The sequence below is a fragment of the Pempheris klunzingeri genome, chromosome 18 (assembly GCF_042242105.1).
Source record: "Pempheris klunzingeri isolate RE-2024b chromosome 18, fPemKlu1.hap1, whole genome shotgun sequence".
Taxonomy (NCBI): domain Eukaryota; kingdom Metazoa; phylum Chordata; class Actinopteri; order Acropomatiformes; family Pempheridae; genus Pempheris; species Pempheris klunzingeri.
The window spans coordinates 20,209,247-20,222,230 of NC_092029.1; the positions used below are offsets into that span (position 1 = coordinate 20,209,247).

Consider the following 12,984-nt stretch of genomic DNA (forward strand, 5'->3'; position numbering starts at 1 on the left):
TGCGCATACGTCCACACTAAGCCGGATAACTCTGAAAACACAGTTTTCGTTTAAAAACGACATGCATCGATATTAGCATTCTCACTGAGATCTCTGCCCTCGTTAAGCAGCTGGAAAACAGGAATACGGTAACATTTCATCTTCTTCTAGTTGGGGGAATAGCCAACATCTGGTTGAACAATGCCTGGTTAGTCTGCTGGGTCTCATCTAGCTAAATGTCTAGGTTCTCATTTAGACAGTGCTTTAAGCTAGCTGTTACCATTCTGTCTCTGTTCTGACATGGAACAACTGCAAAATAGTAATCATATCATCAAAATGAGCTGTTCAAAAGGTAGACAGTCATTCCTTCGTAAGCGTGTAATGTGTGAAAATGTGATGGACAGTTCTCACTATTTTCCAATATTTTTCCAATTGATTGAGAAAATATTTTGCAAAGTAACTGATAGTGAAAACACTCCTTAGCTGCATCCCAAATCAATTTTGAACACATCCGTCTTTGCGTTCGCGCCTGTCTGCTGTGCACATTCATTTCAGGACCACTGCTACCCTCTTTAGAGGAGACACACTTCAAGTCGATAGCGTCCAGGCAGGCTTACACCCTCCTTATTTCCCTTCGCCTTTTCAGATTGATCTACTATGGAGACCCTTATCAAAAGCCCCCACACCAGCTTATAGTCTGGACAGCGGGCCGAAACAGAGAGGTAAAAAGATGTGTTTTCAAATGTAGCTGGCTTAATGTGGATGCAGACATAATGGAAAGATGAAGAAGGCTACTGATGGTTTTACTGCTTGTCTGTGAGCTCAAGGTTGATTCCTGATGTGGTTATGGTCTTTCTATGCATTTGAGATGGACAAAGTTGAAAGAAAGTACCGTCGTTTTTTGAAAATATAGATTTATCTCTCGGGTTACAGCAGCAGTGAATGAAGTTATAATGGTTTTCTTCCGTGAACACCACTTCTCTTTACAGGACAGCTGAATAACTGCATTTTCTTATCAAAGAACACTGCACTAAAACATACTCAACAAGGAAACTTTCTTTTTTTTTTTTTTTTTTTGCATTTGAGGTGGAGACCGGTGGCACTGAATAGGTTGATTGGCTTTTAGCACATCTTCTGCAAAGCTCACTCATCTCCGTTCTCCATACAAAAGCTGCACGGAAGAAAAGAGGAGCAATCTTGAGAGACACTTTAATGCATGTTCCGTCACATCTATGCCTGTGGGGGATAAGCGGCGGAGATGCATGAATAAACAAGGGAGCTGTATGGCTGCCTACAGAGCCGGGACGATGGATTTAACAGCACAATCTGCAACTGACTCGGGCCCCGTCATTCGGTTCTGCATTTTCAGACCCGAAACCCTGAAGGGGCTCTTTGATTTCCGGGCAGCTCGTTGGTGTCAGAGGATGATGTCAGCATGGCTAATTGGCACCTCTGTAGTGTTTCAAATGGTGCTTCTTTCATCTCTGCAGCCACTTAATTCAACATTTCCATGTCATTTAAGATTCCATCAAACGTTTAGCATATCATAGTGGCAAAATACGACATGATTATTTCATTTGATGACTTGGCACGGCAGTTTTCTGAGCACTTTGCAAAACCATTTTTTAGGTCAAAGAGGTACATTCCTTTCCTTTCCGGCGGTGACTGAATCCTTCCAAAGGGTATGTCGCAGCACAAGCACACATGTCCGATTAAACCTAGCACCTTAAAAATCACAGGTGAGGACCATTTCTACCTGGTAATTATTGCTCTGTTTAGTCTATTTCTTCCTTGCTGACTCTGTTAATCGTGGCATTAAACCGTGTCCGTGCGCTTGATTTCACAAGTTCTAATTCCAAATAAAAAAAGACATCACACTATAAGGAAAGAAAATTAATAAATAAGGAGCTTATCCACCCTTTAACTCTTCAAATGAACCGCAGAAAGCATTGCCATTCAAGTGCCTAAAATAGCGGCAATACTTAATCTAGCATATTTTAAGGCAATATTACATCTACACCTATCTCAGATCCACCCCTTATAAACATCTTTGCAGCTGAACAATGCATCAAAACAAACACTATGTGCAACATTTTAGGCAAAATCATGGCAAAACAATTTGCGGTGGCTTCAGTTTCAATACTAACTTTCAACAGTGCTGCAACATTCTCCTCAATAACCAAGTGACTGTTTTGTGTTTCCTGTAGTGAATACAAGACAAAGGATATTGCTACGCTGATATAAAAGTCTGGTGATTCAAATAACAATTTGCCTCCTGTGTGTTTCCTCAGTGCGGCACTCTTCAGAAAATGCCTTGATAAAAAAAATTTGAAAGGTTGAAACCAAGTCAAAAGTCCATTCCTGCAGGCTGCAAACAAGCACAGGATATTTTCATTTTAAACATCACATGAAGGAACACATGAGTCACTGCAAAACACCTCAAACAGTCCAGCGTATCTCACCACAAGAAATACCTTTTGAATTTGCACCTAAAAAGTGCCATCTGCATTTGGATAAGAGTTTTACCCTGTTGTCAAGTCCAAATAGAAGAGAAAAAAAAACAAACAAACTGCTGTTTGGGCCACAACATGTCACTGTGGAATACAAATGAAATTAACAATTTAGAAAAAGGAACAAGTGAAACCACCGCAAGTAGACAAGCTGTTTTTTTTTTTGTTTTTTTTTGTTCTTTTTAAAGGAAATCCATATTCATGATGTGCACTTAAATCGTTCATTAAGTTCTAAAAATGGAAGCGTCAAACTCCTTTCCTATGCGCCACTTGATATGTAGTTGAGTTCATAAGCGCCTCTGAAAAATTTCTAAAAAGAAACAAAAAAAAAAAAAAAAGGAAGTCATCTCGCCCAGGTAGTTTTCTTTTTTTGTTGCTGTTTTTTGCCCTTTTCCTCTCTTTAGTGCCTTTTTGAAGAGGCAGCCCACAATCCTTCACTGAGGAACAAAGGAATGATTTCACTCCAGACACAGCCGGAAGAGTCAGACATAACACATGTCCGTTTACTTTGACGATTATCCCGGTTACATCCCAGGCACTGGTCCAGATAAGTTCTGTTTTTTTTTTTGTTTTGTTTTTTTGTTTTCACCCAGTTCAATGCGGCCCATCGTAGTCCATCACACCTGGACGCCTGTGCCGTGGAGATGCAGCATCTGGGCTCTCATAGTCTGTATGCTGCTCATGATCTTTTTCTGATGGCCCACCAGCGTGATCCCCAAGCTCATCACATCCCTGGAAGACAGGACAACACATCAATCAATGCGCCGGACCACAGCAAGGGGCAAAACAAGTGAGATTTACAGCCTCAGCTTTTTCCATTATTGTGAGTATGTAGTACCAAAAAACTAGCTAAACGCGGCAGGCTTGTTCATGAATCTCAACAGTAAATCTTAACTTCAAATTCAAGAATGCTGTAGCTGAGATGGTCTGTGTGGGGATGTGACGGATGCCGACGACTGACGGTCATTGAAAGTTCTGAGCAACGACTCAAGGGCAGGCCACCGTCCGGGCAGATACTCGTATCAAAGTTGCTCTTAAGGATGCAATAAACATGCAGTTCACACGAGTTCGTGATGCTTAAGATGGGGAAGCACTTGAGGAGAACGTTTGATATGGAATTGTGAGAGACACAACAAACTGTAATTTGTCCCATATCTTGTGTTTTTGAGTTCTTAAACACGACACATGACGTGAAAATAGGTGTCCCAGAACAGTAGCGCCCCACTAACTCTACTTGTGGGTGTTTAGTGTTCTGTTGTGTAATGATCTCAAATAAAATACATATATATTTATATGAAGGCTTGCGCATTTTGCAAAGATTTGTTTGCTGTTGTTTTGTTAAAGACTGAATTGTATTTATCAAAGTGATAGTCACAGATTACAAAAGATGAAAGATTGAAGCTTTACAAAGGAAGAATCTTCAAATAGCTCACTGTGACTATTGAATTCACGTCCTTGCCACAGTTCAAAGTCGATTTCTTTTTTTTTTTTCTTTTACTCGGGTTCGGATGGAACAAGTGAAATGTAGGTGAGAGCGTAATGTGACTGTGGCTTGTGGTATTAATGTTCTCTATAGAATGTTTAACCACTTGAGGGCTTCATATCTACTTACTCAATTGACATCCTGGCCACAGATTCCAGGGAACTGTAGCCAGCTGCTGTGAAGTTGTCTCTGTATCGCTCCATCTTGATGGCTTCCAGCCACTCTCCCACTGAGCGGAAAGCAGTGAAGTCTGGTGTGCTCTGATCTAACAGGGGACTAATTGGTCTGCGGAATGAGCACAGAAAGATGTTTATGTCTTGTGTGAGGAGGGAAACGTTCCGCTGAAAACAATCAAGCAGGAGATGAGACAAAGTGACGACCAAAGGCATCCAGCGGCGCAATAAATTGTGAAAAGGGTGAAGAAAAAAAAAGAATAAACTAGCTGATTGAAGGCTTCAGTCAACAGGAAATTCACAAAAAGATGCAGCATGTCAGCTTTCTGTTTCCGATTTTTTTCTCCCCACATCACTACCTTTTCAACCTGAACATCTACCCCACGCCGTCTCCATAGAATAACGCACTTTTTAACCAGTTGTAGCCTCTGAGTCTCACCTCTGGAGACTATGTTCTGACTGCAAATAGAATTCATTTGACAAAACGTCAGAGTGAGGTCTGGAGTTCTCACTGCACTTTAAAGTACCAGGAACTCATTATAGAGATTGATTTAAAAGCCCCGCAATTGACCATAAAGCCATGAAAGCTGCTTTGGGGTATCGATCCCCCCTGGGACTTATCTTTCATCTGTGAACTACAGAGACTAACTCATCCACTGGACGCTTTGAATCGTCCGTTAATGTACTAAAATAAAAGTTAAAATTCTTTATTGCACGAAGCCGCATTTTACAATGATTCATTTCGTGGGTTTATTTCCTCACCTTGTACACGTTCCCACTGGGGTTTTCAAGGTGTTAGGGTTGCGGATCATCTTGTCAAGGATGCCGACTATCTGATCGAATTTGGGACGTTCAGCTCTGTCTTTCTGCCAGCAGTCCAGCATTAGCTGATGCAGGCCCGGTGGACAGTCCATTGGGGCTGGAAGGCGGTAGCCCTCCTCTATCGCCTTTATGACCTGTAGAACGAGAGAGAGCACAGCATCCATCTTTAGCATCACCCTTTTTGACTATGTGAATGATTTCCCGCTCGTCATGCGCAATTTATCCTTTAATTGCCAAGTTTGTTAACAGCAGAGTCGGAGCTTAATCCTGTCTTGGTTACCTACAACAGATTGTTGAGGAATAAGACTCCAGATTTGATGACTGTGTGCCAGTTGTGTGACAGTGAATGGGAACATGAGGGCTGACGAGCTTTGAGCAGTGATGGTGACATTCCACGACACCAATATTCCTCTTAGATGCTACACATTTCATTCCTTTATTGAAATGTGGCTGCTGAGATCCTTCTCCCGCCTCCCTGCTACAGCTTTTAATGATCTCCATTTCAATCTGCCAATCCTGTCTGCAAAAAAACTACTGCCTGAACGATACGGTTTTAAAGGGCCACTTCTCCAAGTTTATATTTTTCTGTCAACACCAATTACTATTAAGCCCTGTTGTAGGTCTTCACTGGCTCTAAAAAAAAAAAATCCATGTGACATTTCCTAAGTATTTCAGTTTGAGATCCTTCACAGAAAGCTCATGTTGCAAACTGGGGACATGGAGTTTGAAAAAGCATTAGGGATGGGCCATGATTTTTGAATATTAGTTGCATAATAACAAAAATCGAATAGTTTATATGACTACTGTTTTGTTTTAAAAAGCATATTTTCTTTCCTTTTTCACTGGTAGCATGCCTGTGGGAGCAGCAGCTTTGGGATAAAGCCAGCTCTGCGTACAGATGTGGGCACAAACAGTCAGATTTTTTTTGTTTCTCAGGCAGCCTGAGTCCCTTTTCATACGGCCCATCTTTCCACGACCGGACTTTGGCTAGAAGCAGCCGGGTTAGAATAGTTCTGATCTCTCCTCCCCGGGATGATTTCCCCCTCCTGCTGCAGCGCTCGGTCCCGGTGGACGGAAGACGTCGCGGGCAGCGTTCGACTCGTCTGCTTTAATCCAAAGTAAAGCGATGTCTCAGCAGTAAAGGTGAAACATTTGATGGTTATAAAAAAAAAACCAACAATGTAGTATGGTGGTATGTGTGCGTCCGTGCGTGCATACGTTAGTTGGCAGTAACTATCGATGTGCTTGAAATGCACATCTCTAATGTGACACTCAAGACTGAATTGTTGGTCAGCCCCAATAAAATGTCATGTTTTAGTCATATTGCCCATCATTTCTCATCATCAGTTATCCATCCATCCATCCATCGTCTATACCGCCTATCCATCAGGGTGGGGGAGATGGAGCCAATCCCTGCTGACTTTGGGCGAGAGGCGACAGCCTGGACTGGTCGCCAGCCAATCACAGGACAACCGCTCACTCTCACACTCACACCTGCGGGCAATTTAGAGTCAATTAACCTAATGTGCATGTCTTTGGATTGTGGGAGGAAGCCGGAGTACCCGGAGAGAACCCACGGTAGCATGGGGAGAACATGCAAAACTCCACACAGAAAGAAACCGGGATTCGAACCTGGAACCTTCTTGCTGTGAGGCAACAGTGCTAACCACAGCACCACCATGTGTTATGTCTCGTTGTGTCTGTTAAGTTTGTCAAGTTCACTTGTGCCTAGTCTTTTATAGGGTTAGGGTTAACCCTTTTATTTTGAAAACTAACTTCCTGCCCTTGTGTGTTTTCCCGCCTTTGTGATTGTCTGCCCCGCCCGGATTGTTTCCACCTGTTCCCCATCACCTCATGTATAAATAGTCTGAGTCTCCCTTTGTCCTGAGCCAGATCATCTGGTCTTGTCTTGTGTTCATGTGATCCATCTGCCAAAGGAAAGTATTGCTACACTTTGCCTTGTATTCTGAAAGTATTGTGAAATCTTGTGTATCATTAAAACCTGTGTTAAACTGACTAAAAGCGTCCTGGTGTCCTGCATTTGAGTCCTCCATGTTCTTGAGCCACTGGTCTTGATACCATGCTGCCCCGTCATCAGTTATGGTAACATTAAATTCACCATTTTGATGACATCCGGGGGTTCAATGGCGCCTGTATACAGTTTTAGTCCAGAGAGGAACGCACAAGTGCTAATACATTCTGACAAGTTTTAAACAGTTTGTCCGAATTATTCAGACCACTTACTTGGAAGAGAATGTGAATGTAAATGGACCCAGAATGTCAGCTACAACACTTGCTGCATAGGATAAACTGCATTTATGTAAGTAGTTCTGCAATAGTTAAAGATGACAATGGACAGATGCGTATTAATGGACTGGTTATTCTAGAACAGAACTAGCTAGTGAGACATGATGTCTGATGACTTCAGAAACCGAAAGTGGTTATAGTTTTTCTGAATGGCCACGCTCAAAGGTGGAGCACAAAGCTGTCCCTGATAGAAAATATACGTCATATGTTGAGCTAACTTCCCAAAAAGTACCCTAAAAATAGTTTGTGTGACAAAAACAAATGAGGTATTTATTTGTTGGTCATGTTAAAGGGTTGTGTAATTTATTCAGCTCAGACACAAAACCAAGATCAGACCTATTCTCTCTCATTTACTGACCCTGAAAAGGTTATGCATTCTTTTATTTTGCCTTGGCATGATTGTTGTAGCTCTTCTCTCACAAAGCAATCTCTTGCCATCGGTTAGTGCTAAATGCTGCAGCTGGGGGTTTTAACCAACTCCTGAGGAGGTGGGCTCGTATTACACCCGTGTCTCTCTTTACTGGCTGACAGCGAGCTCTAGGATTGATTTTAAGATTCTACTGATACCTTTTAAGGCACCGTAGTGTCAAAATTCTGCTTACATTGCAGATGTTTGGTATGTTATGTAACGACAGTGCAGTTGTTTACCTGAGATTCATTTCCCACATTCTCATGTGTCTCAACAAAAAGCTATATTTATACATCTCTGATAAATACTTAAAAAAGAATTTTCCGCAGGGCCTTCAAACCGAATCCATTGTCACTCCACATCACGCAAGCGGTTGAGTTCATTAAATGTTAATGCTGTGAGAATAGTAGGTGCAGTAGGCCCTTTGATTTGAGCCCCAGTTCCCCTTCCTTTATTGTGTTCAAGGAGCTGTGTACATTGCTGCATATGTTCATCAGCTATTCCTATCAGGGGCGCTGCTCAGGCAAGAATGAGTCACGCAGGGGGAAAAAGGTGTAAAAACACCGAAACTGTCGGGAAAAAATGCAAATAATAAATTCTCCATTCTCCTGGAGGATGTTTGACATTTTGACAAAGTGCAAAAAATTTCTGACATTGATGTCTGTCAAGCAGCAGAGCGTCAAAACACCGCATATGCCACTTTAATGCCCGTCCATCTTTGTTTTCGCATTTCTAACATCTGATTGTTCAATCAGCAGGCCTCTGCGCCTCTCGGAGCCCCCCCCCCCCTCAAGAATCTTAATCATGTTCAGCCCCGATGCTGTGGGTGCTAAACAACGAGCAACATATAGGAATTTTAAGGCCACAACTCGTTCGCCTTCTAACATCAATCAAAATGTGTCAAGTGTCCGACAATGAGGAACAGCTTCAAGTGGTCTAGCGCGGTTGGACTCCCTCGGTGGGAGCTGGCAGGAAAAGCAGGCGACGGCACTCAGAGAGCTGCGGGTGAGTCAATCATTATAGCAATTTGTGACATTTGTAAAAAAAAAAAAGAAGTGTGGGTAAATGTGTTCTTTGAGCAAGAAAAGTGCAGGCGATGTCAGGGGTCAACTCTTCCAACAGGATTAAAGGCAGGATTGGTGCAAAACATTATCATCTTGATTATGAATATGATTACCCACATGAATCTCAGATAGAAAATCAGCTTCATCCTTCTGCACCTGAAAGATACATTACTGACACCACCTGATAGAATCCCCCAAATTTCGCTTCTAGCTCTTTAGCATTGAGTTTAATAATATCAGCAGCAAGGTGGTAAAACCATTAAGGGGTTTTGAAGCACTGTGATTGTTTATGGTGTGTATGTTTCCTCTTTTTCTGGGTTATTTTCTCAGCCAAAACCACAGGATCAGCCACATGGATCTTTTAGAAGTTGGTGACGTGCCCCGTTAACGTCAAAGCACATCTACGTCTTTAAAGCACGACTTCTACGTCTAATACAAAGTACTGAGTTCAATGCAAACTGCATAATGCGCATGAGTTGCTTGCTGTGTAATTGGTTCAACGCTGTTACTCACAATGGTTCACATTACCATAAGTCATTACAAACTCTTAAAAGAATTACAAGCATTCTGCATGACAAGTGTTTTCCACTCCTGTTATTCATATTAATACCAGCATCAAATCCATTTTTATGATTGTCCCATTTCAGGACTGTTACTCCTTTTTAAATGGATTCAAACTGCATGATTATGGCAAGACTTGTTGAACTAATTAAGCCCAAGGTTACCGTCCCCGCTGAGCTGTCCTCATGAGGGTCCTGCAAGAAAATCTCAAAGACGAACCACAAACTCATTTTCTACGCTTCATCAGAGATATGAGATAAATCTGGGGAAAATGTTACATTCTCACAATTCATGTCTCATTTTAGATGGTAGTTGTTGCCTATTTGATTCCAAATCAAATATTCCGAACTGAACTGAATGTGACTCGACTGGAAAGATTCTTGTCATATGTGCACATGCAAATAATAGGAGTTTAGATGGAAATAGGTGAAAATAAGTGTCAAGATAGCAAATATCAAGAGAAGATGTCCATTTTGAGTCTTTATATCAACCCTATAACCCTAAGGCCACTTTTCTTTTGACCTAAACCTTTGACCGAATTCAATTTGGACATATCGAATCATCAGTGCAAATGTTTTCTTAATAAAAGTTGTGATAACTTACATCTTGATTGGACATATCCCAGTAAGGCCGTTCTCCATAAGACATGACCTCCCACATGACGATGCCATAACTCCATACGTCACTCGCAGAGGTGAATTTCCGATACTGGATGGCTTCAGGTGCGGTCCATCGGACAGGTATTTTGCCACCCTGTTCAATAAAATGGAAGGTCATTAGCTGGAGCACAGATAAAACTTGTTGTATCCTGCATCTTTTCCCCGAAAACCATTAGATGGAATGACACACACGTGGACAAAAGCCAAATAACTGAATAACCGTAACTGATTTTAGGATTAATCAAATAGTCATTTACTCAATTGAATATAAGAAAATATATATTTTTTAAAAGCATCACAGCCTGAGGAGATATTTTTTGCTTCTTTTGTTCACCCAGCAGTCCAAGTTATTCAATTTAAAACAAGAAACTACAAAAAAAAAGATAAAAGCTCATATTTGAGAAGCCAGAACCTGCACAGTAGATGGCTTTTTGCCTAAAGAATGACTATTAATTATGAAAATATTCTGTGATTAAATTTCTGACCACTGACCAATCATTCAGTTGACAAAGGTGTGACCCAAATGTTGTTTGCATGTGTAATAAACAGTCATGGTCAGTACTGAATCAATATTTTCTCTTGAGGACTTATGTTATGTGATGCACATATGTTAACCAACCAGAGATTTCCCAGTCAAACATGATTCTAATTTATGGCTTACAATTCATTCCTAAAACATTAATAACTTACTTATTCTCCATAATAATATTAAGGTATTAGTAAGAAATTATACAGCCTTCATGAAAAGTGCCTGATCAGTCGTGATGATAGCTCGCCATGCGTGTTAAAACTGGTGCAGACTGCTCTGGGTGTGCACACGCACTTCTCTATTTTCATGCGCCGGCTGTGACTTGACAAGAGAATTCAGACCGACATCTGAATAAAGACGGCAAGTGCTTTAATTGACTCACAGTTGTTGTGTAGACAGCCTCGGGATCGTCGTCTATCACCCTCGACAGGCCAAAGTCAGACACCTTACATACGAGATTGCTGTTGACGAGGATGTTTCGCGCAGCCAGATCTCGATGGACGTATCCCATATCGGAGAGATATCTCATTCCCGCTGCTATGCCTCGCAGCATTCCCACCAGCTGGATGACTGTGAACTGACCGTCGTGTTTCTGTGCGGCACAGAGAAATAGAGGCAGGTCAGCCATCTTCGCTGACCATGAGGGAAATGTAGGTCAAGGCACTGCGGCGGCTCTTGCACATGATTTATGATATTTATGCGATGCATAGATCCTGCTGCCGACAGCCTGCTGTCTGGGACGCTTTGCAGCGAATGCAAAGAAAAGTTACAAAAGATGCTGCTTTGAGCCTCCTGCACTTCGAAGGTGATACTTGCCCTGAGGAAAGAATCTAATGATCCGTTCTCCATGTACTCAATGACAATCATAACTGGTTTTCCTGAAGAGAAAAAAAGAGAGAAGAATATGGACAAAAAAAAAAGATGATTTATTGATACTTGAATATTTGATTTTGTTCACTAATATGTACATACTTTTTCACAATAAACAACTATGCCAAAACTGCTTCAAAGTTATTTTTAGCTGTGTTTCATTGCCTTGTGATTAAAAGTTGCCATCTGCTCCTCTTATTACATTGTCTAAATGAGAAAATGTTAAACTGGGAGTGTGGCTAATCTAATCAGATATAATGTCACTCTAGCGGCGGCGTTTTTACCTCCCAAAAGCTAAAAATATCCCGATCTCCTAATCAATCTTGCTGGATTTTTTACAGTTTATATTTTCATTTTGTGTTCTATTGTGTGTGTGTGGTTACCTCTCGTCACGACTCCTTCCAGGTGAACGACATTGGGATGGTCAAACTGTCCCATGATGCTGGCCTCGCACAGGAAGTCCCGCCTCTGCTTCTCCGTGTAGCCCACTTTTAACGTCTTGATGGCGACCGACACGTCCCGTTTTCCAGGCAGCTTGAGTCGGCCGCTGCACACCTCCCCGAACTCTCCTGAGTGGGATGGAACCATTCATGAGTGAGGGGTGGGTAGGTTTAAAAAAAAAAAAAAAAAAAATCAAGCACTTCACAATGACAAATTTATTAGTGTATTTTGAGACAAAGCAGCTGTGCAGTGGTGAATACAAATTGGAGTGCGACATCTCGTTATACTCAGGGGAGTGTAACCGAGACCTATAATAAGACATGCTAGAGATGCAGAGATACTGTCATTGACCGCCTCTGGAAAACCCATGTGGCAGCAATTTTTCAGCTGCGGGAATCTGTGCGACTGTCTCTACCAGACGCAGCCCACACATTAATTGCAATGAACTTCTTCCCCTCTTTACAATTGCACTATCAATATACAATGCACAAAGCTGTGTCCCTATTCAAGCTGTAAATATTTGGCTGTCACTGTGATATATGAGAGCGCAGAATGACTAAACAGCAAAAGGATGGGCTCACCTGCTCCGATAACCCGCTCAATTTTAATGCAGGAGGCGTCCAGCTCCTTGGCAAATTGATGGACAGCCCTGTTTGGGTCCTCGTAGGTTTCAGGGTCAATGTAGGTTTTGGTGCCTGGAAATTTAACTGTAGAAAGGTAAGAGGATTACTGTTACAATTTAATATGCACACTGCACACCAGCAGGCGCTTGACAGGCAAACGATTACTAAGACCAGTGATTCAGAGGGAATTGCTGAACAGTCAGCGGCCGGTGTCAAAAAGGGCTTTCACAGAGGAAAATTCCTCAGAAATGGGAAGCAAAGATTTGAGTAACCTGCGTGAGGTGCTTTTATGAGACCGTCGGTCTCCTTTCTCCTCCCTGCAGCTGAGAGCTGCCTCAATGAGGAATAATCTGTCTCATGTTGGTGGACACACTTATCGTGCTTAGTGCTTTTATGACACATGGTATCGTTTTAGGGAATCGTACAAGCGTGTTTTTCAAAACAATCATTTGGATTTGTAAGTAGCAATGTGTAATATTTGAAACTAAATAGAGTAAAAAAAATAAAATAATGTATTTGTATCTGCACTAAATGAGCAATTTCCTATCATTAAG

At 41.7% G+C, this 12,984-nt stretch overlaps 1 protein-coding gene across 2 annotated transcripts in view; it reads right to left on the minus strand.

The window, feature by feature from the left end:
- Window positions 1-3,093: 3,093 nt before the first annotated feature.
- The window catches only part of epha7 (eph receptor A7), a 78,029-nt gene continuing 68,138 nt past the window's right edge, over window positions 3,094-12,984 (minus strand). For both annotated transcript variants that reach the window (XM_070849476.1, XM_070849477.1), the window contains exons 10-17: window positions 12,389-12,514; window positions 11,750-11,935; window positions 11,313-11,374; window positions 10,879-11,088; window positions 9,912-10,061; window positions 4,908-5,101; window positions 4,102-4,257; window positions 3,094-3,221 (exon numbers count right to left, since the gene is read on the minus strand). In XM_070849476.1, coding sequence (XP_070705577.1) covers window positions 3,107-3,221; window positions 4,102-4,257; window positions 4,908-5,101; window positions 9,912-10,061; window positions 10,879-11,088; window positions 11,313-11,374; window positions 11,750-11,935; window positions 12,389-12,514 — 1,199 coding nt within the window. In that variant the 3' untranslated portion in view covers window positions 3,094-3,106. The remainder of the gene's footprint in view (window positions 3,222-4,101; window positions 4,258-4,907; window positions 5,102-9,911; window positions 10,062-10,878; window positions 11,089-11,312; window positions 11,375-11,749; window positions 11,936-12,388; window positions 12,515-12,984) is intronic.